We start from the raw sequence: 27,308 nt of genomic DNA, 5'->3' as shown, positions 1-27,308 counted from the left end.
ATTCCAAACGAAAGTATTGTCTAAGTCAGAAGTATTGTTTTCTTAAGTGATAATATAATGTTTCATTCTCTTACTTTCCAACTAATTTCCATACTCTTGGTCCCCACCTTGCATGGACAATTTTCTGCTTTAAAAATTAAATGACTTACTTTTCTGTCTTAAAGAATATTGCACAGCCGTCAACGTGCTTTCTTTCTTGTTCTGACATTGTCCTGGCTCTAGATTTAGGACTGAAGAATCCATTATAGCCTCGTTCTTTCAGTTCTACCAGAAAAAAACTATAATACTGCTCTGTTTCAACCTCCTGAAAAATTTTAAACAGCAAAAGTTATTTCAAAAGACAAAATCAGTCATATGTATTAACTTTACACAGGTGGAGACTTAAAACTATTTCAAAATACTAATCTGCAGTATAAAGAAGGAAGTACTATCTTCTCAATTTATCTGAAACCAATCAGAACACCTACTTGTCCACTTAACAGATACCAGATGACAAAGTCAAATCTTTGTTGTTTAGGAATAAAGATCGAAAAGACATACATCTTTATGCATGTACATTTCCTTCTGTTTTAGAGGTGATATAGAGTATGAATCAGAGAAGTAGAAGGAACTTCACAGATACTAATTTCAGGCCACAGGGAGAGAGGGACTGTGAGGTTGGTTAGTTATAAGATGTAAGTTATGAGATGGACTAAGAACCCAAAGTTACTGTGCACCCAGGCTTAATGCTCTCTCCACCCTGATTATTGCACTATCACTGGTAATAAAACAAAATCATCTCAGCAATTTCACAATTTCAGTAACATTGCCACCCACCTTGAAAACAGTGTGCAGGGGCATTAGGGAGGGAAAGGTGAGTACTCAGCTGTCATAGCAAATGCTTAAAACCCAGCTTAACCCATCTGCTTAATTTGGCAACACAGTGCTGCAAAAGAAAGCAGGCGGGGAATGCTCCCAGGATTCAGTGAAAACAGAAAAAAACACTATTTTAAGAATTGCTGCCCTGGCTGGTGTGGCTCAGTGGGATGAGCGCCAGCCTGTCAGCCAAAGGGTCACCAGACTGATTCCCGGTCAGGGCACACGCCTGCACTGCGAGACAGGCCCCCCAGTTGGGGGTGCGCGAGAGGCAATTGATCAATGTTTCTCTCCCTCTCTTCTTTTCTCTCTAAAAATATACCAAATCTTTTAAAAAAGAAAGAATTGCTAAAGGCAGGACTTCAAATGCATCAATGCGATTCATTTCCAGGTTGCTCCTTGCTTTAATCAATGTTGGGGCATTTGTGCAATTTAAACAAATACTCTTATGATGACTTACCTGAAGACTTATGATGTCAGCATTGCAGCTCAAAATTTCTTGAATAATGGCCTTTTTCCTGTAATCCCAACTTAGTGCCCATGATGGACAGTAGCCGTATAATTGGCGGGTCGCATATTTATCACAAAGAACATTATAGCACATGACAGAAAACAAAGCTGTAGGAAAGATAACTTTACTTATTCAACACTGGCAGGAAAAAAAGCACACAATTACTTCTCAACAGTGTTCACTTGGATGCTAAATTTGAATTTATTCATTCAATATATATTCATTGAAAAACTACCCTACGCCAGACATGGTGGATATAAATACAGTCGCGTGAGGAAGGACAGATACACGAACATATTATGGAACAGTGTGTTACCTGCCAGGGGTACATACGAAAGGTTCAGAAGCTAAGAGACTAAGATCTCGAGCCCTCAACCTCTAAGCCCTGGGCTCCTCATTTCTGTGCTCCCTCCACCACTTCATCCACCACTCACACAGAATGTGGAAATCTGACAGGCATTTTTTGCTCAATGGATAAAGGGTAAGAGCACCACAGACCAAATCTTATATACCCATCACACAAGCTCCCAAACTATTTCCATACGATTTAAGTTAAAAGGAGATTAAAGGTTATTAATTCAATCTCTCTCTCAAGTAAGTGCTGTGTCTGTCCTACAATTCTGTAGTATCAAATATATTTGGAACCTACTAGGGTTGAGAAACTTCCAATATAAAAAGATTTTTGTACAGTCATCAAGTCATCATAACTGACTTTGTTCAGTACTTGATTGGTTTTTCCACAGAGGCACCACCGCCATCGTGGGTGGGTAACCTGTGCTGTGGGGTTATGTTGTGCACTGCGGGGCGCTCCGGAGCATCTCTGAATGCCAGTAGCATTTCCCCAGCTGTGACACTCAAAATGCTCCCGGATATCGCCAAATGTCCCCTGGGGACACAGTTGCCTCCGGTTGAGAGGCACTGCTTTACAGCATACTTTCTATAGCAGAGTTGAGAGGCCAGGTGAGCAGGAATTAAGTCTTCACTATTATCTCCCAAACAGATCAACTGTGAGCATCCCACTGTTAACCCTAACCATCACCTAAAAGCACGCCAACAGTACTGTTAGGTTTATAAAGATCAAGCAAAAAAGTAAAAAAAAAAAAGGCTACCAACCAGTTGGCCTTGTTCTGTCTGGTTCTTGTAACATGATCCAAGATCTTGGAGGTGGTTGTTCTGTTGAAACTAGTTGAATATAAAACACAAAATCAAGCAATATTCTTACATGTCTTCCTAAAAACATGGTTTAAACAAGTGACCACTTACTTCTTTTTGCAGTACCTGCCAAATTATCAAGCAAATAGTTTAGTAGCCTTTTTGTTCCATCTGGTTCCAGATAGAGGTTCAATATATCCTGGGTAAGTGGATTTCCTGGAAATATTTTTAAAATAGGTAAAATGAAACAAGTACTAAAATATTTTAAAATTGAAAAATATACCCAAATCATCAGATCATTCATAACAATGCATACAGTTACTAGTAGCATACTAGGAAAAATATTTTTTTTTTCTGTTTTTGATGTGAAGAGTGACAATGATTTACATTACGTTCTACAGAATATCCAAAAACGATTATTGCCGGGTGATGCCAATGTGGGAGAGACCCCTTGGCGCCCTGCCTCAACATTCTCGTAGTGACCAAAGCGAGCAAACACCGACTGGGGAGGAGCAGAGAGAAGGACTAGGCATGATAAAGGTTAACGGCCAGCAGGGTAAGTCAGAGAATGTAAATTTAGAAACACAACAAAGCTAACAAGAAGACTTCCTAAATAACAAATACAGTCTAGCACCCAGACTTTAAAAAGTTCTACTGAATAGAGGGGGCAGACTTAGTTTAAGAACAAGTCACTAAAGAAGGGGAAAAACCCAGGGCTATGACCCACCTATAAATCCAGTAACTGTTTCTTAATTGCCAAAAGTGAAAGTAAAAGAAATGACTGACGTGTATGAGTCCCAATCCTCTCAGAAGAACATCTTACACACGAGACAAAACACCACACTGCACTGTTTACTGTAGCGCCTATTCGCACCATACAGATGGTGCCTTGGTTCAACTTAAAGACTAATAAATTCTACAGATTGAAGGCAGCTGACATGACAGAACATCTTAACCATGCTAAATGAAAACCAACAACAACAAAAGGATGTAGACCAGCAGAATGAGCACAGCCCAGAGAGAAAAGGTCTTCACTTTCTCTTCTTTTGTGAAAGACTGGACTCCAGTGGCAGAAGGAGGACCAAGGGAAAGGACCTAACAGAAAGCCAGCTCGGAACAGAGGAGGCTGGCAAACATGGAGCTTCGTGAGATGAAGTGCCCTACTCCGTGAGTAGCAGAATGGCCTTTGTACAGCTGAATTACATGGGAGGGAAGAAGGTTGTGAGAATTACGAAGGTACGAACGTGCTGCTGCAGGTGCAGAGCCTGTCTCCGCAGGAAGATAGTTGCAGAAGCCCCACTCCTCACACGTGCACAGTCCCCAACAACTACTAAAGCCCTGAGACTCTCATGCAGTCACAGGGCTGTGGGGCAGGCACAGCTGTGACCTGTGAGTTCAGAGGACCACCTGTTCAAGAGAGCTTGCGAAAACGAAGTCAACTACAAATATCAGGTTTGCAGCCCACTCTGACCAGACCTGTATCAATGTTATCTTTTTACTACTCTCTCGTGCAAAAATATTTAGAGGTGACTGACTACTTAGGACTATGTGACCCTCCTTTCTAAGATGTTTCTTGATGAATTAAAACCCACCCCCCAACATCTACACCTATTTATGACTATAAATACAGCCAAAGCCAGAGTATTTCCCCCAATGTCTGCTTGCTTTTGGGGATTCCTTTAAATTTAAAATTAATCTGCTCTTCATTACATGGAAAAATAAAATACTGGGGTGGGAAAAAGTATGTTTACAGTTGTAACACAAATAAATACACACATGACAATTAATAAATAATAATATAAAAATACATTTGCATACTTACAACTGTAAACCTATTTGTGCACACCCATGCAAACAGAGTAAAGTGAATGACAACACAATTCTGGAACTGAAACATGACCTTGAAGTGAATGACAAAAGTTACCTGTGGAAGGATGGAGTAGCCCTACTTTTCCCGATTCCTCTTACTAAACATAAATAAAATCCCTGGACCTCATGTGTGAACAGATGTTCAGAGCCTGAGATGCACTGAGGAGGTGGAGTAGCTAGGGACCCCAGGACCTGAAGGACACCGTAGTGATGAATTCTCTGGGTTTAACTTTTGCCTCAATGTCCCAGACATGGAACCGAGGAAGCTAGCAACATCGAAATACCAATGAGTGCAGATAAAAATGCCAACAAAAGCCAAAGGACTGCCTAACAAGACAAAACTGTTAGGTATTAACAGCTCTGCTCCAGCTAAACACCAAGAAACACAAGTGCATTTGTCAGCAAAGGCTACCAATCAGGGGACTTAGACCTTCCCCTTGTGGGGAGGTGAGGGGGGCCCAACATCCCTAGCAGGGTGGTAGCCCCAGAGTAGGCATAAGAGGGAGCTGGGACTTCTGTTCCCTCTGGGCAGCAGGACCTCCTCCTCCCCATCCTGTGGTGTCAGCATGAGCGGAGCCTTGACTCCCACCTCAACCCCCCATAGGAGGTGGCTCTCCACATCCCTTCCAGAAATGATGTCAGAGGAGGACAAGGACAGTCAAGGCTGTTACCACCTCGCAGCAATAATGAGGTCACCTCTACGCAGTCACTGTGGAGATGCACAGAAAGCCAAAACTGCCACCTTCATCCAGCTGACCCTCAAAGGGAATCTGAACTCTGATCTCCTTTGGCAGTAAGGAGATCGTGCCCCACACTTTCCCTGTTAGAGACAGTCAGCAAAACCAGACCACTTAAATAATGCAACATAATACGATTATATCCAGTTTCAAGTGAAAATCACTAATAACAAGAACGAGGAAGATTTCAAACGGAATGAAAAAAGGATTAAAATTCCAACACTGAGATGACAGAACATAAGAATGACCTAATCAAACCAGAGCGAGCATGCTAAAAATGCTTTAATGACAAATTACAAGTATGCTTGAGATAAATGAGAAAAAAAAAGAAAGCCTCAGCAAAGAAAAAGAAAAATTTGACAAACAAAACATTAAAAAATGAAAACATTAAAACTGAAAAACAAAAACCCCTCAAGGTCATGGAAGCAAAGGACAAAGAACACGGGACTGAAAAAGTACTCAAAGAAATAATGGCTGAAAACTCAAATACACCAAAACAGGACAAACCCAAAGGAGTCCACACCAAGCCACATCATAATTAAACTTTTGAAAACTAAAGACAAATAAAAAATTTTCAAGACAGAGAAGAAGAGACCTTACCTATAGGGAGAAAACAATTTGAATAACAGCTGATTTATCACCACAAACTATGGTGGCCAGAAGAAAGTGGCACGATATTTTTCAAGTGCTGAAAGAAAAGAATTGTCAACCCAGAATCCTATACCCAGTGAAAATATCCTTTAGGAACAAAGCAAAAACAATAAAGACATTTCCCGATGACAACAAAACCAAGAGATCTGGTGCCAGTAGATCTACCCTAAAAGAACCATTAATGGAAATTTTCTGAATAGAAAGGAAATGATAAAAGAAGGAACCCTGAAACATTAGGAAGAGAGATAAAAGAATATGGTAATAAAAAAGGAGCAGGGTGGCAAATATAATAAACAGGCCTTACTTATCTTAAATTTTCTAAATCATCATTGGTAGTTAAAATTTATTTGTAACACTCATTTGTTTCTAAGTTTATGTAGAGAAAACATTTAAGACAAGAGTATCATAAATAGTGGGGAAATATTACGGAAGGTCATAAAGACAGTTAAGGTTTCTATACTTCAAACTAGCAATAACTCCAGCAGACTATAATAAGTTGTGTGTGTGTTTATATATATATATATATCAATACTTACAGCAACTACTAGAAAAGATATACAAATAGGTATCTCGAACACATTATAGACAGACAAAATGGAAATTTAAAGGATATTTAAGTAATCCACAGGAAGGTAAAAAACAAAATGAAACAACAAAAAAAGGGAGAACTAGAAAACTATATATATATATATATATTAGACAAAAGTCCTAACATATCAATAATTACATTAAGTGTAAATTGTCTAAATATACCAATTATAAAAGACCGGCAGAGTGGATTTAAAAACATAACCTGACTATATTCTGTCCATAAGAAACTTACTTCAAGTATAATAATATAAGTGAGTTGAAAGGAAAAAATGGAAAAAATATATAAATCAACAACAAGAAAAGATATGTCATACACATATTAATTTAAAAAGGTGCTAGTGGTTACATCAATATAAAAAAGTGGATTTCTGAGGAAGCAAAATTACCAGTGACAGAGAACCATGTAATGTCAAAAGAAAACATAGCAATTCTAAAAGTGTGTGGTGTTCACCAAACAGCAGAACTACAAAATATTTTAGACAAAAACCGACAACTAGGACAGTTATAACTGTAGATTTTTTCTAGCCCTCTCTAAATAATTGACAGAACTAAATAAAAAAGCCCACAATGCCATTCTATCCATTAAGAGGCAAACACACATTCCTGTCCAGTGCTCAAGGGACAAATAGGATGGACCATACCCTGGGCCATAAATTTGACAGAACTAAAATGACATAGAATATATTCTTCAACCACAACAGAACCACACTAAAAATTAAAAATTCTAAATAATCCATGGATCATAAAGAAATTCTCATGAGAAATTCTAAAATGCATTGAGCTACTGAAAATAAAGATAATACATCAAAATTCGTGGTTGGATATAGCTAAAGCAGTGCTAAAAGGGAGACGTATAGCATCAAAATGCATATATTAGAAGATAAAAAGCCCCAATTCAATAATCCAAACTCCCATCCTAAGAACCAGGGGCAAAAAAGCAAAATGAACCCAAAGCAAAAGGAAGGATGAAAACCCTAATGAGCAGAAATTAATGATGTTGAAAAGAGAAAAAGGAGGAAAAATATTTAAGCCATTTCTTTGAAAAGATCAATAAAACTGACAGCCCTGGCTGGTGTAGCTCAGTGGATTGAGCACGGGCCTGCGAACCACACGATCGCGGTTCGATTCCCAGTCGGGGCACATGCCGGGGTTGCAGGCCAGTTCCCAGCAGGGGACTCACAAGGGGCAACCGTACATTGATGTTTCTCTCCTTCTCTCCTTCCCTTCCCCTCTAAAGACAAATAAATAAAATCTGAAAAAATATATAAATAAATAAAAATAATTAAAACCAACAAACCTGTACCAAGACTGACCACGAACAAAAGCGGGGACAAAATTTACTAACATCAGAAATGAAAGATGGTATCACTACAGGCCTTACAGAAATCAAATAAAGGAATACAATGAACAACTCTACATAAATTTTACAACAGAGAAAACGGGTCACTTCTCTGAAAAACACAAATTGTCACAACTCACCCAACAAGATAATTTAAAAAGTCCTTTACCTATTAAAAAATAAATAAATAAATTTGTAATTTTAAAACTACCAGAAATCTCCAGGCCCAGATTGTTACACTGGAAAATTCCACCAAACATTTAAAGAAGAATTAACTATAATTCTACAGAATCTCTTCCAGTAAGAAAATGAGAGAACACTTACAAATCCATTCATAAAGCTAGTATTAGCATACAATGAATAAAGTTGGCAATGAATAAAAAGAACTATACAGCATGACTAAGTAGGGTTTATTATTCCAGGAGTGCAAGGCTGGTTCAATATTTGAAAATCAATTACCAGACTAAAGAAGAAAAGTCACATCATTATACCATCTAATGCAAGTGACCACCCATGATTAAAAACTCTCAGAAACAAAGGAATAGAGGAAACTTTCTTAAGTTGAGAAAGAGGATCTACAAAATACCTATTGCTAACATTATACCTACTAGTGAAGACAACAGTTTCTTTCTAAGTTTGGGACAAAGAAGGGACGTCTGCTGTCACAACTCTCATTCAGCAGAGTGCTAGAAGTCCTAGTCAGAGCAATAAGGCAAGAAAAAGAATACATACTGTAAAGGAACAACAAAAGTTAAAGTACAGTATCATTTAGAATCACTAAAAAAAAAAAGAAAAAGAAAAACCCCACAGAAAAACTTAGATGTAAACATAACAAAACATTTATAGGACTTATATACCAAAAGTGCACAATGATGAAAAAAGGCAAGAGCTAAATATACAGGGAGACACGCATGTTCATGAACTGGAAGACTGAGCATTGCAAACATGTTAATTCTTCACTATTTGATATGTATGTTTAATATAATTCCAATCAAAATCCCAGGAAAGTTTTTGTAAACATAGACAAGATTATTTTCAGTGATATAATGAAAGACAGAAGAACTAGAACAGGTGAAATCATTTGGAAAAAGAAGACTGTTTAGCTGTGCACCACATAATGACAAGACCTGTTCCAAGAGACATGTCCCTAGATGGTTTTGTCACTGAGCGAGCACCCTAGTGTGTACTTCTTGCACAAGCCTAGACAGTACAGCCAGTCACAAACAGAGGTACACGGTAAATCACCACTGCGTATGATGTGTTTCATCATCAACCGAAACATCATCATGTGACGCGTGCCAGCAGCGGAGGGAGTGGCCTGTCCCACATCAAGACACTGTTTCAAGATGCACTACCCTGTCTCAGGTTTCAAGGAACTAGGAGGCACTCATTTGCAGAGGGACACACACACAACTCAACGGAGCAGAATAGAGAACCCAGGAATAGATCCATACAGATATGTCCAACCGATTTTTCAAAAAGCCACAAAAGCAAAACCTATTCAATTGAGGACAGATTTTTCAACAAACGGTGCTGAAGGAACTGAGCATCCGCCCACAGGCTAGGAGGGGAAAAGGACCTTGACATACAACTCACTCTTTTTAACTTAATTTTAACTCAGAATGGATCACAGACTTAAATGCAAAGCATAAAACCATAAAACTTAATACAAAACATAAACTTTTGGGGATCTAGAACTATTCAAAGAGTTCTCAGACCTAATACCCAAAGTAGGGTCAATAAAAGAAAAAACTAATAAACTGGACTTCCTTAAAATTTTTGTTATGTAAAAGACTCTGTGTCAAACTGTGATCTTTACAGTAAGAAATATACAGGGACGGGGAGCAGATTTACAGTTGTGACTACACAAAACAAACTTTATTCTTATTTTATCTATAAATGATTGTATCATGGTCCATGCAAACTGTAAACCTACTTTTACGCACCCCATCTATCTTCCTCCAATGTTCCTGGCACAAAGCTCCTAAAACTTTTGAAATTTTCTACGGAATTCTATAATGTTCTACTTCTTTCGTAAAGAAAAACTGGCAAAATATTAATGGTTAATTCTGGTGGTCAGGGTATGAGTATACTTTACATATTACATGTTTGTTTATCACATTTAAAATGCAAATTTTTTCCATTTAATTAATTTTTGTATCATTATTTATATGACAAACATATAGGCATAAAACCTCATTTTAAAACTGTATTTTTTAAGAAACAAAGAGTGCAATTTGTGAAGACTTCATTATGTGACTTCTAAAAGTAATCCATCATAAAGTAAGCTACAAGACTGGTGAAGAAATCAATATAATAAAATATTTGTAAGTGTTCACATATTATAATGTGACTTTTAATTTTGATGGTTTAAAAAATATACTTCCCAACGGTTCTTACTGGATCAAATTCTAATATATTAGGAAAGTCCTAATAAATCCAGTTTTTAAAAAAATGCTCCAATACTTTATTAACAGGTCCAAATTTTCTTACTGTTTTCTATACTTTGTGGGAGTTGCCATTTTCTAGGATTTGAACATAAGACAGCTGCATGACGACCACCAAAGTGTAACCACCGGGTGTACCATGAGAACAAGGCAACTGAAACAAAGGCTAGAACGGCGAGGCTGGACCAGGAGGAAAACAGGGGGACAAAGACTAGCAGACAGTTTATAGGTGGACAGGAAAGAAAAGCACTCCAAGTACCTTACAAATTAATGAAGTTAGGGGAAGAGTTAGCTCATAAATCCCCAGGTAAAAGGATTCCCTCTTATGGCTTCTTCAGACTCAAAGACATACATACAAACCAAAAGAGGCACAAATATGGGAAGTTGTACCTTTCAGGCCCAAAGTCTGCAACTGGAACAGTTTCCCCAGCTCAAAAGGTAGAACTCGTAACAGGTTGTTATTTAAATGGAGTTCCCTGTTGATATAAAAGTTCCAGAAAGTCAGAAGATATATTAACCTTTAACTAACAGCTAACATCAACAATATAATTTCTGAAAACATAAGATCAAAAAAATTTGCAAAATTTTATATTATCTTCCAATGTCTAGTATAGTGCTTTTCAGATCACATGTGATAAAAACACATACAACCTCCCCACCCCAAACTTCCATAAAACAATACATTTGTAAAAATACAGGGAAAAAATGAGTTGCTAGAAAAATGAAATGAGGAAGAAAAAAAGACCAACAAAATACAAGCCTGAATTTTTTAAAGGTTTTCGATCCAAGAGACACACAACCTCCCCCACAAGCAGTGTGTGAGTGGGCGCCCTGGCAGCCCACAGGTGCCCCCGAGAGCACAGCTCCCACCCAGAGGCGTCTGCTGCGGGACACGTTGAAGAAAGTGAAAATGACAGGCCAGCCCGGTGTGCGTTGTTAAATGAGAATGAAAACAACCATGTAATACCAACTGAAAACAGCTGCTGTCAGCTGTACACAAACTTATGATTAACACTTCAAAATCACCGAAGTTTCGCTTCTGAAGTAATGGCAGTATATTAACTACTAATTGTCATTATAATGATGTGTTTTGTACAGAAAACCAGAAAATAAATATCAAAGGGCTCTCCAATAGGGAGAAATCCCCACAAAGACCCAGCATTGAGGTCCTGGCAACTTCCTTCAAGTTTTATTCATCAATTTTTATTTGTAAATAACGACTATTTTTATAATCCTTGGTTCTTGGAATTTAAATAAACTTCAGTTACTAATGAGTAAACAGTGGTTGGTAAGGTCATAAAATAAATAAGAAAAATGTTCTCATTGGTTTATGTTTATTTCCAAATATAACGTATGGGAAAGAAGGTCCTTTAAGTAAATTTGGTTTGGTAGAAATGGTCGTAATACATGCTCAATAATTAAGCCTAAAAAAATGTCAAAGGCTGGAATAAGGAGAGAGATAGAGGTAAAGAAACTGTCAGTCACGAGGTCCGTACTCCTTTTTACTACTCGGCAAAAAGATAGTGGGACTACTGAGCAAAGGCAGGTAACACAAAATGGGGCAAGATTTTTCACTGGGGTTAGTGTAATAGCCAGGAATTGGCTTTATATTCATCTTGAGCAGGTCTCACCTACCTTATAAAACACAGGTAACAAAATAATAGTGATTCCATTGATTAAATACAATATGTGTCAGGTTGTTTGCTAGTTGGTTTCTAGTCATTATCTCAAATATCTTTAATCTCCACCTTGGCAGGACAGGTGTTATAGCAACTCTACAGATGAGGAAACAGTCGGTGAGGTTAAAAGCTTGCCCAAATCATACTCCTTATAAAGGGCAAAGTCAGGATTCGCATCTGACCTCTGGGTGACTCTGCATCCCACCTGCCTCCTGCACTTCCACAGGACAGTCCCCAACTCAATGACTACCACTAGCTTTTTTCAGGTCTAGGCTTTATCACCATAATGCATATAAGCCTTGGAATGCCCAAAAAGGTTTCCCTAACTGGCCATGGTGCCCAGGACCCTGTGTTAAGGACAGCATTGCACTCAATTTCAGGGGGAAGGCACCACAACTGTCTGCCACAGGTAAGTGCATATGTGGGGTTCACACAGGTGCCTTCTATTTGTTTACGTCCACTTTCTTCAAAAATTTTGATTCAAGAAAAAGTATGTAATACAACCACAGCAATAAAACAAATTTCAGCAATGGATCTACTTGAGTATTTCTTAGCTGACATTCAATTTATCTAGGAAACCTTTATATAAAGGATACAGTTGCGTTTACTTTTGGTCAGACGCCATCGCACTGACAGTACCGTTTTCCTAACACAGTGAGTGCTCTGTCTCATTCGGGGGCCGTGCAGCCAGGCACTGAGTTCAGTCTGCGCACCTGAGTGATACCATGTTTCCGAGTTCTGCTGGTAAACTCCGGATTTTGTTCGAAGACAGGTCCAGATACACCAGATTGTGAAGCTTGGCAATATCTGAAGGAATGCGGGACAGGAAATTGTCACTCAAATGCAAAGCTGTCAGGTGAGTTAACGACCACAAGGATGAGCTTAAGCTTCTTACTCTACCTGTAACAGAAGAAAAACAGGGCAAGGATTATAGCATTCTCTATCATTTGGTCCCTGGATCAAAGAATACCTAGGTGTTTTGATGAGTACTAATTTACCACACAAAAAATTACAAGAAAAGGGTTAACAGGAGAAACCTTAACTGTTCTAGGATAATTCGCTGCTAAGTTATAAACTCTATGCTTAGCAGAATGAAAAACCCATTTAAGGCAATATATCAATATTAGATTGTATCATTATCTTTAAGAGCACAACAGCTAAGACTTTTTAGTGGCTTCAGCTATGACAAGGGTGTCAAACTCATTTTCACTGGGGGCCACATCAGCCTCACAGTTGCCTTCAAAGGACCGAATGTAATTTCAACTCCTTAACATTTAAGGTGTAGTTACATTTATACAGTCCTAAAATTATTTCAGCCCTTTGAAAGCAACTGTGAAGTTCACGTGGCCCCTGGTGGAAATGAGTCTGGCACCCTTGAGCTATGACATTAAAAGAAAACGTATGAATAATTTATACAAGTGATAAACCCACTATTTCAACATGGTTGATTTGGATTCATGCAAAAAAGGAAAGAATCACATCCAGCATCTCAGATGCTGTTCATATCTAAACTCCAAAACAGGAATTACATTGTTGCACAAGACATTCTCAGTTTAGCAGTTTTAAGGCCAGGTTACCCAAGTGATAACTGCATCAAGAATCATGTAACTAAAATAACGAAGAGTAAAAGTACTTGCCCAGGAACATTTCTGATATTAAATCACAGCTACATAATCAAACAGTAGTAGACACAAGAGTCAATGACTAAGAACAGAATAACTTCTATCAATGCAATATTAAATCTACACTTGGACCTGTCATGACAAGATGCCAATCATTTCTACAATCTATCTAGGAACTTTCCCCATCATCTCTTTTAAAAGTCTAGGACCTGGTCTGAGAGAAAAGAAACACACAGATGCAATGAAAACATACCAGTCTTTGAGAACAGATCTCCTACTGATGGAAAGCAATCTGAGACTTCCACTTTTAATCAGGATGAAGTGACAAAGACCAGACTCACCCACGTGAACGACAGAACCAGACAACACACATGAATGAACACATCTCAACCATCAGACATCAGCCAGTGCAGGAGGGTGAGCCCTGATGGACGGGAAATAATGTGGGCCCTACAGGGGTCTCTGCTGACTTCCTGACAGCCAGCACAGGGAGGAGGTCCCAGGGGAAACCCAGAGACTCCCCCACCCCCAACACCAAGTTGAAGAGACAGGGAAGGTCCAGGGAAACAAAGATGGCTGAAGTTGACAAAGGCAGAGGACCAGATAGGACAGATATAAAGACAGAGGGGTCAGGTGGTAAGTTTTCAACTTAAGTTCCAACTTAATTAAGTTTTCAACAAAGCTCAATACTAACTATAGGAGTATTGATCCACATATGTATGTGAGAAACTGCCTGAGACAGAAACACCCAAAAGAAGTATAGGCAACAATCCCCGACTCATACACAACTGAGGCTAGCTGGTGTTGCCAAATGCCAAAGGGAAAATCCTGTAACTCAGTAGACTTTTAGTGGAACACAAATTAACTCTAGACTCAAGGTTACTCTCATCATCCCCAAGAAAGTTTAAGAGCAAGTCTCAAAAAGAATCAAACTGTTTTCAAGTAACTGTATCCCAAAACAAAGCTCAATACTAACTATAGGAATTTAAAAATATGCATCACCCCACAAAGATAAAAATGCACAGTATCTGGAATCCAGTGAAAAATTACCAGGCATGCAAAGAAACAGGAAGATAACATTCATAATGAAGAGAAAGAGCAATCAAAACAAGCCCAGAAGAGACAGCAACGACATCAGCAGCCAGACAGGTGAAGTTGCTGTAACTGCTCCACACGGTTGGAGATTAGATGACTGAGCATGCTCAGTAGACACAAGACAGCGTGTCCACCCAGATGGAACACCTGGAGTGGAAATGAACACTGTGTCTAAAATGAGGGTACAGCAACAGACCTATCCCAAATGAAACAAAGAAAGAAAACACACTGGGAAAATTACATCAGTGAACTCTTGAACGACTTGAAAGAGTCTACTACACGTATGTGTAACTGGAGTCCCAAAACAGGGGTGGGTTAGGGACAAAACAAAAATCTTAAGAAATAAAGGCAAGAGTCAACTGGGTACCTACATGCAAAAGAATGAAGATGGACCCCTACCTCACACCACATACAAAAATTAACTCAAAAACTCTTGGAAGAAAACAGGCATGCACACACACACACACAGAAAGGGGAAAAAAGATATCATAGACAAAAATCTTCGTGACCCAGGAATAGGCAATGGCTTGTTAGATATAACACTGATAAAACATGACCGACAAAAGATAAAACAGATAAATTGTACTTCATCAAAATTAAAACCCTTTGTGCCTCAAGAGACATCATTAATAAAGTGAAAAGACAAGCCAAAGAAAGGTAAAAAATATTTGAAAATCATAAATCTGCTAGGACATTTGTATCCATAATATATAAAGAACACTTACAACTTAGTAAGAAAAAGACAAACCAATTTAAAAATAAGCAAAGATCTTACAGAGCTCTCTGAAGATATACAAATAGCCAATAAGGACATGAAACAATGCTCCATATCATCAGCCTACAGAAATGCAAATCAAAACCACCATGATATATACTACCTCACATCCACTAGCATGACGATCATCAGAAGTACCGGTAACACGCATCGGCAAGCGCAGAGAAGCTGGAGCGCTGACGGGTGCAGGGGGGCGGTGGAAAGGGCCACCGCCGCGTGGGGAAAACAGGAGAGCAGTTCCTCAGGTTAAACGCACGGCTACCACAGAGCCGGGAGGCCACTCCGGGGTATGTGCCCGAAAAATACGAAAACTTGTCCACACAAAAACTTACACAAGAACGCTCATAGCAGAATTATTCTTAGGAGTCTAGAGGTGAAAACAAGCTAAGTGTCCATCAACCAATTAATAAATAAAATGTGGTACATTCATACAACAGAATATTTATTATATAGTTACCAGGGGCTGGCCAGTTGAGAGGAAATGGAAAATGACTGCTCATGTGTATAAAACTGTGTGAATATACAAGAACCACTGAATGTAGTTTTAACAGAGAATTGTGTGAATTACATCTCAAGCTGTTACCAAAAATGAGGTAGTGTAAGAGAGAAGACAGTGAACAAAATCTTTAATATACTTAAAAAAAAATCCTGTCCACTTAGCAACCCAGCAAAAGTATCTTCCAATAATGAAGGCAGGTTACAAGATGACAAAAAGCTATGGAGATGGATGGTAGCAATGGATGTACAACACTAGGAATGTATTGGATTTCCCACAAAGAAAATTCTAGAACCAGTTGGGTTCACTGGTGAATACTGCCAAACATTTAAGAAGAAATAATATCAATTCTCCAAAAATTCACCCAGAAAATTGAAGACAGGAAGAGACTTCCAAACTCCTTCTACGAGGCCAACATCACCCTATTACCCAAACCAGGCAAAACTAGTACAAAAAACCTGTAACTCAATATCCCTCATAAACACAAATGCAAAACTTAACAAAATCTAATAAATCAAATCCAACAATATATTAAGAGGGTAACTATCAAGTAAGATTTGTGCCTGGACACAAATGATCAATGTTTTTCTCCCTCCCTTCCACTCACTGAAAATAAATAAAATATGAAACAAAAACAAAGAAACAAAACAAAAAAAGATGTGCCAGCAAATTCAAGATTCTTTGAACATTCAAATAAAAGTCATTCAAAATATTTTTCTTAGATAGGAAACTCATCTAAATAAATGCAGAAAGGCATTTAACAAAAATTAATACCCATTCCTGACTTACAAAAACAACCTCTCAGTAAGCTAAGAATTTAAAAGAACTTCCTCAATCTTGATAAAGGGTATCTACAAAAAGCTTAGTGGTGAAAGAATGGCCGCCTTCCCCTAAGATCAGAAACAAACCAAGAACATGCATTCTCACTACACTCATTCAACGTTACACCAGAGATTCTAGCCAGACAAGTGACAAGAAAAATTAAAAACTGGAAAGGTGGAAGAAGTAAAGCTATCTGTATCTGCAAATGGTACAGCCACCCCTGTAAAAATCCTATGAAATCTATAAAAATACTACCAATAAGTGAGTTTAGCAAGGTCATAGGGATAGATCAACATACAAATATATCTATTATATTTCTATATACTAGGCACGAACAATCAGAAATTAAAATTCCACAATGGCAACATTTACAATACCATCAAATTTATAAACTACTTTAGGGCAAATGTGACCAAAAAAAACAAAGTGCAGGACTTGTACATTAATACTTGTTTTCCTTTTTTGCTATAACAGATTTTCTAAAGCCCTTCTAAGGGTAAGAGATTCTACAAAACATGGGAAAGGTGAGAGTGTTTATAGTTTTAACTGCATATTTCACACTTAAACTTGACTTTCTAAAATGGAAAAGAGATCATTTTACACTTCCTCTGACCCACCCATTACATTAAAAAATTTATGTCATCTCCAAGGAAGATAAACAAATGGCCAATAAAGACACACAAAGATACTTAATGTCATGAACCATCAAGGAAACACAAATCAAAACCACAATAAAATACTTCCTCACACCCACTAAGATGGCTAAATCAAAAAGTATTTTTTTATTTTTTATTTTATTTATTTATCTTTAGAAGAGAAGAGAAGGAGAGAAATATCAGTGTATGGTTGCTTCTCATGCGTCCCCTGCTGGGACCTGGCGTGCAACCCAGGCATGTGCCCTGACTGGGAATCGAACCACGATCCACTGAGCTACATCAGCCAGGGCTTCAAAAAGTATTTTCAAGGACTCAAGAAATTGGAACCCTCACCCACACTGCTGGTTAGAAAGTAAAACGATGCAGAAACTTTGGTTCAGAACAGGCAAATCTTTAGATGTAGAAAGTAAACTACTGGTTACCTAGAGCTGGAGGGTGGGGAAGAAATGGGGAGTGACTGCTAAGGAATATAGAATTTCTTTTGGGGTGATAAACATGTTTTAAAAGCAAGGTGATAATGGTTGTACAACTCTGAGCATAATAAAACCCACTGAACTGCACACTTTAGTAAGTGAACTGTATGGTATGCAAATTATTTCTCAATAAAACTGTTATATAAAAAATAAGTTTTAGGTAACAGAACAAAGGGCAAAATTAATGTGAAAAGCAGTATTTCGAATGTATAGAATCTTCAGATGAAAAAACAGATGATAAGACCCTATTTATAATAAGAACCCGAAGGTAAAATACCTGGGAATGAATGTAATAAGTATATTAGACTTAAGGAAACAAAAAAGAACAAATAGAAAAGCATAAATCATCCCAATTTATAAAATAACATGATTACTTTAAAAATGGCAGGACTAGATAAGTTAATTCTGAATTTTAATATTTAAAAAAATAGTCAAATATTGTCTGTCAAAATTACAAATGCATATACCTTTTGACCTACAGATGCATTAACAGAGATGCAGAGTAACCTGCAAGGTCACTATAGCACCGTGTGTCACAGGCTAACCATCAGTACAGTACCATTGAATCAAATCACAGTACACACGTGACAGAAATATTATGGAGCTTAAAAGTACAGGACATCTGTCTACATGCTTGTTTAGAAATCTCTCTAAAATATAACATGAAGAAAAAGCTTATCTTTTCAATTAAAAATAAGCTGTGGAGTAAGAATCTGTGCTTGTATTTGTATATGCATAGGACGTCTCCAGAGAGATGCAACAGTAACCGTGTGTGTGTGCCCGGTGCACATGCAAGCTCAGAGATGTAACAGGGCATTGAGAGACTTGCACTGTACACTTGTTTACACTCTCACGTGCCCTCTTCCTGAGATGTCCTTCCACCATGTTCCCCTGGCTCATACCATTACCTGGGTAGTCAGCTGTCCTAGGATCTGTTTCCTGACCCCACCAGGCTGGTTAAGACAGTCTTAAAGATAGTAGTTCAAGTTTCTGTCAGGTATTTATAACAGTTTTTACCTTCTTTACTTTACCTCTTACAGGTTGAAAGGACCCTGAAAACCTGTCCTATCACCCATCATATCAGAAGTTTCAAAATGAGTAAATGTATAAGTAAATGAGGCATGTAAATGTTTTCTGGTGATAAGCCATGGCCTCAGAACTACCATTCTTGGGTTTCCCCCCCCTCCGGGTTACCTGTCCACAACTCTGAACAACTTCCATAAAGCAGACACCAACGTTACCCAGAGGGTGGGCAGCTCCACAGGCTGGTGACATGATTAAAAGTTGACTGACTCAAGTTATACATATCATGATTATCAAGAAGAGCTAAATATCTCAGTCCTAAAAAAAATGAGAAGAATTTCATCCAGAATTTGAGCAACATGGTCTATCACTCCTCTTGGAAAAATATCACAAAGCAAAAAAGGCTGCAGCCACGGTACTGGATGTAAAGGTCATTTAACGACTCCCAAGGAGTCCAGACCCAAGCCCCTACTTCAAGGGAAGGTCCCGAGGCGGCCCTGGTTAGCGCTCTTCTCCTTGGCCTACACTGCCTCCTCGAGGGCCTAGAACAAGTGGTTATCTGGGCTACAGATGTACACCAAAGCAGTCAGCCACAGTGCTGCCCCCATGCACAGGGCAACAAGAACAAGATGAAAATGAGAGTTGTTTGTTAACTGCAGAATCTTTTTCTTTTATTTCCTTTTTTAAGAATTTACTTAGAGAGAGGGGAAGGGAGGGAGAAAGAGAGGGAGAGAAACATCAACACGTGGTTGCCTCTCACATGTGCCCTGACTGGGAATTGAACCGGCGGCCATTTGGTTCACAGGCCAGCGCTCAGTGCCCTGAGCTACACCAGCCAGGGCTGTTATCTGAAGATTCTTAAGCAGAATTTCAAAATCTGTACACATATGAACTTTAGCTTCCTGTTACAACAGAGTAATTTGCTGTGACCAATGATCCCACTAGAGGAAGAAAAGTAGATAAAAATAGGAGGGAACCCACAAAAATGAGGGTGAAAGCCTGGAGAACTATAAAAAGAGCACAGATATGAGCAAAAAAGAACTTGAAGAAGGGAAGCAAAGAGAGGGTAACAAGCGGGACATATCCACCAGGTCAGCTGTGGAAGAACAGGTGCAACCTCGTGGGAAGAGGCAGGAGGATGAAGTGGGAACTGCAGCTGAGAGGCTGAGGCACTGAGCACCACGGCCAGCCCTCCCACACAGCTGCGGAGACACAGCGGGAATTCGGGGACCACCAGAGGAGACCCTGGTGAGCTGCTGAGGTTCCACGTAGGAACTACAAACGGAACACAGCTGACCTGGAGTAAGCCAGCCCTCGCAACCAGTGATAACCAGACTTAACAGAGACAGATCCCTGGTGAGATCAGGTTAACCCACTCCCCCACAACTGCCTGGCAAACACAAAAAGCAAATCATCCCTAAGGAAGAGAATACCATCTAGATCATCAACCTCATCTACCATTTCATGTATAACTGCTGGTGTTCAATAAAAACTCTAAAGAACTAAAAATCAGAGAGAAAGAGAAACGACAGAACAGAACCACCAGGAGACTCAGATGTTGTAGTCACCTTACACAGCCCTTTCAAAAACGGTGCAGGAACACAACCAGCAATGTAGAGTGATGGGGACCGGATCCACCATCCCACCGGTAATAACTGAAAAGCCAGACAAACACTGTCTATGAAAACTTGGGTTTCAGACACTGGACACAAGGCCGCACAAGACAGGGATTACTGACAGACAGGAAACAAACAAGGCGAGCCCCAAGATTGTTCAAGCTTGCTGCCTAGACATTTTCCAGAGTGGTGCGGGGGAGGGGCAGAACCCAGATAGAGTCACTGGGCTGAGGAGATGAGGGTGACAGTCCAGAGACGCCAAGGTAGCTGGAGTTCACACCAGAGTGTTCCAAAGGAAAGAGCCACAGCAATAAAAAGCTCTGGAGATCTGAAGAGGGCTACTGTCCTGGAGTCTTCGTCTGAGTACGAATCAGCAAATACATGTGAGGAACAACCCAAGACCTGGGCCAGGGGGTAAAACACACTGAAAAGGCGAGAGGAAACAATATGTGGGGTCACACAGGACCAGGAACGTTTGTGTTCCCACCAAAGGGGAAAATCTAACTCGTAGTGAACTCAGAAAGGTTATTATTACTTAAAAGTGAGCCTTGAGAGAATCAAACTGTTTCTTTTTTTTTTTAAAGATTTTATTTGTTTATCTTAGAGGGAAAGGGAAGGAGAGAGAGAGAGAGAAAGAAATATCAATGTATGGTTGCCTCTTGTGCGTCCTCTGCCAGGAACTGGGAATTGGCCTGCAACCCAGGCATGTGCCCTGACTGGGAATCGAACCGGGATCGTTTGGTTCGCAGGCCCGCACTCAATCCACTGAGCTACACCAGCCAGGGCTCAAACTGTTTCTAAATAATTTAATTGTATCCTGGAACAAAGCTCAAGAGTATTTATAGGAATACAAGACTATTCAACATCCAAAAAGGTAAAATGCACAATGTAATGTGTTCAATAAAAAATTAACCAGGCTGGGGGCAGGGGGAAGGCGGGGGGTGGCGGAGGAGAGGAGAGAAAGGAGGGGGGCGGGGAGGAGGACTGGTGGTGCCTGATAAATCAAACCCAATCAAGAAATGAAAAAGACAGAGGTAGCAAATAAGAACACTAAAAGTTATTAGAACTGTATTGCATTTGCTCAAAAAGGTAAAGGCAAAATGTTAAATAAAGGTACAGATATAAAAAACACCCACATTTAACTTCTAGCTTTGAAAAATACAGTTACTATACGAGATTAACATCAAATTAGATATTGCAAAGAAAGACTAATGAAGTTGAAGACACAGCAATAAAAACTGTTGAAAAGGAAAATAAACACAGGAGTTAAATTAAACAAACCACTAGTGAGCTATGAGGCTTCAAGACAAATAATTGTATTTCCCAGAGAACTGAGGACTGAGAGGAGCACAAAAAAATTTAAAGAAATAGTGGCCTAAACTTCCAATTTCAAGAAAACTATAAATCCACAGATCCAAGAAGCTCAACAAAAACCTAAGCAAAAAAAAAAGGGAAAAAAAAGAAACTCTATCAAAGCGTATCATAATCACACTACTAAAGCAGTGATGAAGACAGTATCTTAAAGCAACCAGAGAAAAGCAGCGTGCATGAAAGCAACAAGGGCAGGCAGGGGTGACAGCAGACTTCTCACCAGAAACAGAGCAAGCAAGAACGACAGGGGAGCAGGACCTTTCCTGAAAGACAGAAACTGTCCACCTAGAATTCTATGTCTAGCAAAAGTACCTTGCAAAAACACAAGGCAAAATAAAGATGTTTTCAGACATACAATTGTATTACATAAAAATCACCAGCATACCTTCATTGTAAGAAATACTAAAGGAAATCTTTCAATCAAAAGAAAAATAACAGAAAGAAACCTGCTCAAACACAAATAAATAAAGTACATGGATAAAAAAACTTTTCCTACTAGATGACTGTTTAAAGGAAAAATAACAATATTGTGTGAGATTTATAACATATAGAAGTAAACATATGACAGTAACAGCACAAAGTCCAGGAGGAGAGAAACGGAAGTGCACTGTGGTTAAGGCTCACACTAGACAAGAAGTTGTGTAATTTTACTGATACACTCTCTATTATAATACCTAAAGCAACCATTATTAAAGAGTTGTATAAAACTAATTAGTCAACAAAGGAGATAAAATGTAATTTTACAAAAAATAGAAGAAAAAAGGAAAAAAAGGAATAAACAAAATACAGTTGATTTTTAAACAATGTAAGGAGGGGTTAGGGTTGCCAACCTCCCCAACATAGTTAAAAATTGCACAAAAGTGCCCTGGCTGGCGTAGCTCAGTGGATTGAGTGCGGACCTGTGAACCAGATGATCGCGGTTCGATTCCCAGTCAGGGCACATGCCTGGGTTGCAGGCCAGTTCCCGGCAGGGGCCAGTTCCCAGCAGGGGATGCAGGAGAAGCAACCATACATTGATGTTTCTCTTCCTCTCTCCTTTCCTTCCCCTCTAAAGATAAATAAATAAAATATTTTAAAAAATTGCACAAAAGTTTCTTTTTTAAAGACTGTATTTATTTATTTTAGAGAGAGGAGAAGGGAGGGAAGGAAAAAAAGGAGAGAAACATCAATGCAAGAGAGAAAAATCCCACAGGCTGCCTCTCATACATGCCCCCACTGGGACAAGCCCACAACCCAGGCATGCTGTTCCCTGACCAGGAATCAGACTGGCAACCTTTCACTTGCTGGGGTGACGCTCAACCAACCAAGCCACACCAGTAAGGGCTGAAAATGGAATGTAACTTTTGATTCCCTCAAAAACCTAAGTGATCCCCGGTACCCAGAGTGGTGGGGCAGGGAGGGGTGGTTCTAGGAACCAAAACTGGCAGGTGCTCCAATCAGTCCCATACACAAAATGGTATAGATCAGTGCACAGGCAGCTCTTCATACCCGCAGACTCCCAACTGGAGACGGGAGACAGCACAGGTATTTATTTATTTTTAAACACCTGAGCACAGGCACTAATATGCTGGGAGGATGGCATGTCCAGAGAGAGAGTACACAGGCTGCACACCCCTTTCCCATAGCTTGCTCTATGCATCTCTTCCATATGGCTGTTCCTGAGATGGATCCTTTGTAATAAACCACTGATAGTAAAGGCAAAAAAAAAGTCTGTGTATAAGTGGACACACACAGTTCAACCCTGCAGGGTTAACCCTAAATCGTGTGACAGTACACTTAAACCCACCCACATCAATAAGAGCATTAAATGCAAATCTATCTAAACAAACTGAAACTAGAGAAAGCAACTAGTATCCTCTGAAACACCAGCCTGCGAACATCACAACCGGGAGCTTGGTGTGATGCAGTATAAAGCGCCAAGTGTCCACAGTAAGTCTGAAAGCAGCCTAGGCCCTCAGGACTCTACAAATTGGCCAGGCAAGGCCCCACACTGAGGACAAAACTCCAAAACATAAAATTAAAATTGAATAGGACAGGAATAAAAGACATGGGGGAAAAAGGTCCAGATAAAAATGAGAGAAGAGAACAAAAACATAAAGTCTCATACACTGCATAAAAACAGAAGAAAAAGAAGAGAAAACGAGGTCGTTTTCTAGCTTACCCTGATGTTTTAAGGGGAAACTCCCTACATGCAAAGAACTGCAATGCAAAAATTGCTAATAAGGCTGAAAATGAGAGAAATAAAGTTCAGTACTGGTCCTGCAGAAACTGGAAGAGCAAAGTGGGAGTAGAGTCTGCCTGTGATCTAAGGGTAAAATTGGCAAACCCAGGAGTCACAGAGAACAGGAGAAGGGAAATAAGAGAAATGTCGCTCTCCACCACGCCTCCTTTATAAAACTGCTCAGCTTAGTTACAGCCAGCAGTCTAAAGATCAGCAGAAACCAGGAGACCATGTGGGTACCAACCTCTATGGCTGCAGAAGAGGAGTCTGGGTTTACTAACTCATTAGGTTAACCAGAAATTTTGCGCTGGCAAGGGAAGAATGTTATCATCATTGCTTCCTTTTTGCTTCCGGCATAGTACTTTTCTACTTCAACCTTGCAGTTTTATTTTGTCTGTTAGTTATTTATACTTGTACACTCCCCCTTCTCACCCCTTACCATGCCATAAGCTTCAGAATGACAGGAACGGTGTTTTTGCATTTATGTATCTTCCATATGCCTAGAATAACACCTGACAAAACGTTTTACACATAGCACCTGTCTGCTTCATTACACTGAGAAAAAAATCAAGGACAGAAAGGGAAAATTTACTCTGTATAGTCTCAGGGAAGTATGGGGAGGCATATTAAACCAATGTTAACAAAAAACTTGTTTGGCATGGGTTGCTTCAGAAGTAACGTCCCTTCACCATCTCTGAAGTATTAAAAAAGGGCTGCATGTCCCCTTGGCAGGGATGCTCAAGATATTCTCTGTGGATCTGGGGACTTACATATTTAAAAAAAAAAAAGTATGTGCATCTAGGAAGCACTAAAGGTAGAAGAGAACTTTGAGATCTGCTTTCAGATTTTGTGTTTCTGAGTAGGGCTGTCCTCAAAGACTCATTAAAAAGAGCAAAGAAAGTGAGGAGAAACAAATCTATCCCAGAACTTACACTGGAACGAACAGTTCCCATCCCATTAGAAACCTGTAACTTGAAAATGCAAAAGCTCAACCCTGCTCCATCAGAGAATGACCAGAACAAACTGTGCACACAAAGCATTTCACATGTGTTATTTTCATTTCATCCTTGATACTATCACCCTGATTTTATACAAGGACACTGACCCTGAGAGAATAAGCAATGAATGTATTTGAACTTTGAATCAAACTATCTTCTTCCCACTGGACTTTCCTGCTTCTAAGATAAATGAGCACTGGTAAAATACAACATTGCTTCTTTTGTGTGTGACATTAAAAACTTAACTTCCTACCACGTCTCAATCTCCATGCCATAAATTTATGCTTGCATGTCTTACCACTTATTTCAAGCTCCGCCCAATGTGATTTCTTTCCATTTGCTGCTTCCTCAGAGGACATAATTGTGTACATCCTCCGAGGGTCAGGGGGCTCGTATTTTTCTTTGGGCATGCCTGTTAAATTAAGAAAAGAAACCGATCAGTATTATGAAGAATCAAATAACTGAAAATAATAAGATCTTTTTAAAAGTAGACACCCACCCTAGCTGGTGCGGCTCAGTGGATTGAGTGCTGGCTTGCAAACCAAAGGGCTGCAGGTTCGATTCCCAGCCAGGGCACATGCCTGAGTTATGAGCCAGGTCCCCAGTAGGGGGCATGTGAGAGGCAACCACACATTGATGTTTCTCTCCCCTTGTCTTTCTCCATCCCTTCCCCTCTCTCTAAAAATAAATAAATAAAGTCTTTAAAAAAAATTAGACACCCGTTATGATCTCTAAAGATCCTTCCCATGAAGAGCTTCTTGGAGAAATTAAGGTTTGAACAAATTAACCATTAAAAACATTTCTGAGAATCAGACATATTTGAAAAACTAAATGTATCTTGATATTAAAGGACTATTGTTCGTTTCACTTGTTAGCTTAAAAAAAAAACGCTTATCTGCTATGGACACATTCTGAAATATTTAGGCAGAATGAATTTCACTCTCTTACTTATTCCGCCAAACTTCTTGCCCAGTCTTATTTCACCTTATTCATTTGGATGAACCACATAACCCACTTTAACCAACTCTCCACCCACTCTGAATACCTACACAGCTAAACATAGCTGGAAAAAACCTATCACCATGTGAATGTAAAGAGGGCTAGTCAGTGATTACTGCCCTCAGATGGACACTTTATACTGACCAGAAATTACACTGTCAATTCTCCCAGCCCCTGTCCTACATGACTTCTCCAAATTCCCAACACCCATTCTTCCATCTCCCTGCTCTTCCATTTTCTCATTAAAAGAGGAAACCAGAAGAAGCCTTTGGATGAACTCCGACCTCACCCATCTATATTCTCTGTTTTATTCTGGATAAAATACCTGCCCTCTTGGCACATAATCCCACCCCATCACCTTGCCTACTCAAGGACATTGCTTGGCAATTTTCTCCAACGTCAAATTTTCCCTCCATACTGGATCTTTACCTTCTTTTCACATACATGTTACTTCTAATTTTTTAAAGTCTTAATCCCATTTCTCCTCCCAGTTACCAAACTTTTTTCTCTCATTCCCTTTACAAGCAACAATTCCTCAACATTTGGGCATGCTCCCTGTCTCCTACACCTACTCTCCCAGTTAAACCCATTCACACCAGTACATGCTTTTAACATTCTACCAAAAACTGTCAAGAAGAAAACCACTGACCTCACACTGTTACCGTATATCCCAGAGATTATTTAAAAACATTTTTAAAGAGGAAGGGAAGGGAGTGAGGGGGAGAGAGAGAAACATCGATTTGTTGTTCCATTTATTTATGCATTCATTGATTGATTCTTGTATATGCCCTGACTGGGGATCAAACCTGAGACCTTGGCATATCAGGACAACACACCAACCAACTGAGCTACCCAGCCAGGGCTAACCCAGTGATTTTCAACCTTTTTCATCCCATGGCACACACAAACTAATTATTAAATTCTGCAGCACACTAAAAAATATGCCATATCTTTTGCCGATCACACAAAAAATAGGTATAATTTCGGTTTAGGCACACCTGATGGCCACTGTTGTGTTGACTATTGTCATCCTTCTGTTTGACAATCTAAGGGAAAAGAGGTCTGTGACCCTGACTAAAGAGTCACGTACTGCATGTTTTAAACATCCCTGTGGCGCACCAGCTGAAAATCACTCATGCCCAAAGGTCATTTCTCAGACCCCCTTTTACTCATCCTGGTGTGGATGATCATTCCCTCCTAGAAACATTTATTTCATTTGGCTTCCGGGATCTTTTCTCTTGGTTTTTCTCTTACTCTCTCTAGATTCAGTCTTTTGCTACTTCTTCCTGCAGGACTGGAATTAACTCCAT

The 27,308-nt window shown here is 39.4% G+C and overlaps 1 protein-coding gene across 4 annotated transcripts in view; it reads right to left on the bottom strand.

Annotated features, from left to right (window-relative positions):
* The window catches only part of CNOT6 (CCR4-NOT transcription complex subunit 6), a 57,465-nt gene that overhangs the window by 9,814 nt on the left and 20,343 nt on the right, over nucleotides 1-27,308 (bottom strand). For 2 of the 4 annotated variants that reach the window (XM_037058035.1, XM_037058036.1), the window contains exons 2-8: nucleotides 25,298-25,411; nucleotides 12,545-12,731; nucleotides 10,543-10,628; nucleotides 2,630-2,734; nucleotides 2,480-2,548; nucleotides 1,316-1,473; nucleotides 150-304 (exon numbers count right to left, since the gene is read on the bottom strand). In XM_037058035.1, coding sequence (XP_036913930.1) covers nucleotides 150-304; nucleotides 1,316-1,473; nucleotides 2,480-2,548; nucleotides 2,630-2,734; nucleotides 10,543-10,628; nucleotides 12,545-12,731; nucleotides 25,298-25,409 — 872 coding nt within the window. In that variant the 5' untranslated portion in view covers nucleotides 25,410-25,411. The remainder of the gene's footprint in view (nucleotides 1-149; nucleotides 305-1,315; nucleotides 1,474-2,479; nucleotides 2,549-2,629; nucleotides 2,735-10,542; nucleotides 10,629-12,544; nucleotides 12,732-25,297; nucleotides 25,412-27,308) is intronic. The other 2 variants (XM_037058037.1, XM_037058038.1) reach the window with 2 other exon arrangements.

Source organism: Sturnira hondurensis, unplaced genomic scaffold (assembly GCF_014824575.4).
Source record: "Sturnira hondurensis isolate 20B ecotype Veracruz unplaced genomic scaffold, ASM1482457v3 Scaffold0009776, whole genome shotgun sequence".
In the NCBI taxonomy this organism is placed as follows: domain Eukaryota; kingdom Metazoa; phylum Chordata; class Mammalia; order Chiroptera; family Phyllostomidae; genus Sturnira; species Sturnira hondurensis.
This window is presented reverse-complemented; position numbering and strand designations above follow the sequence as displayed.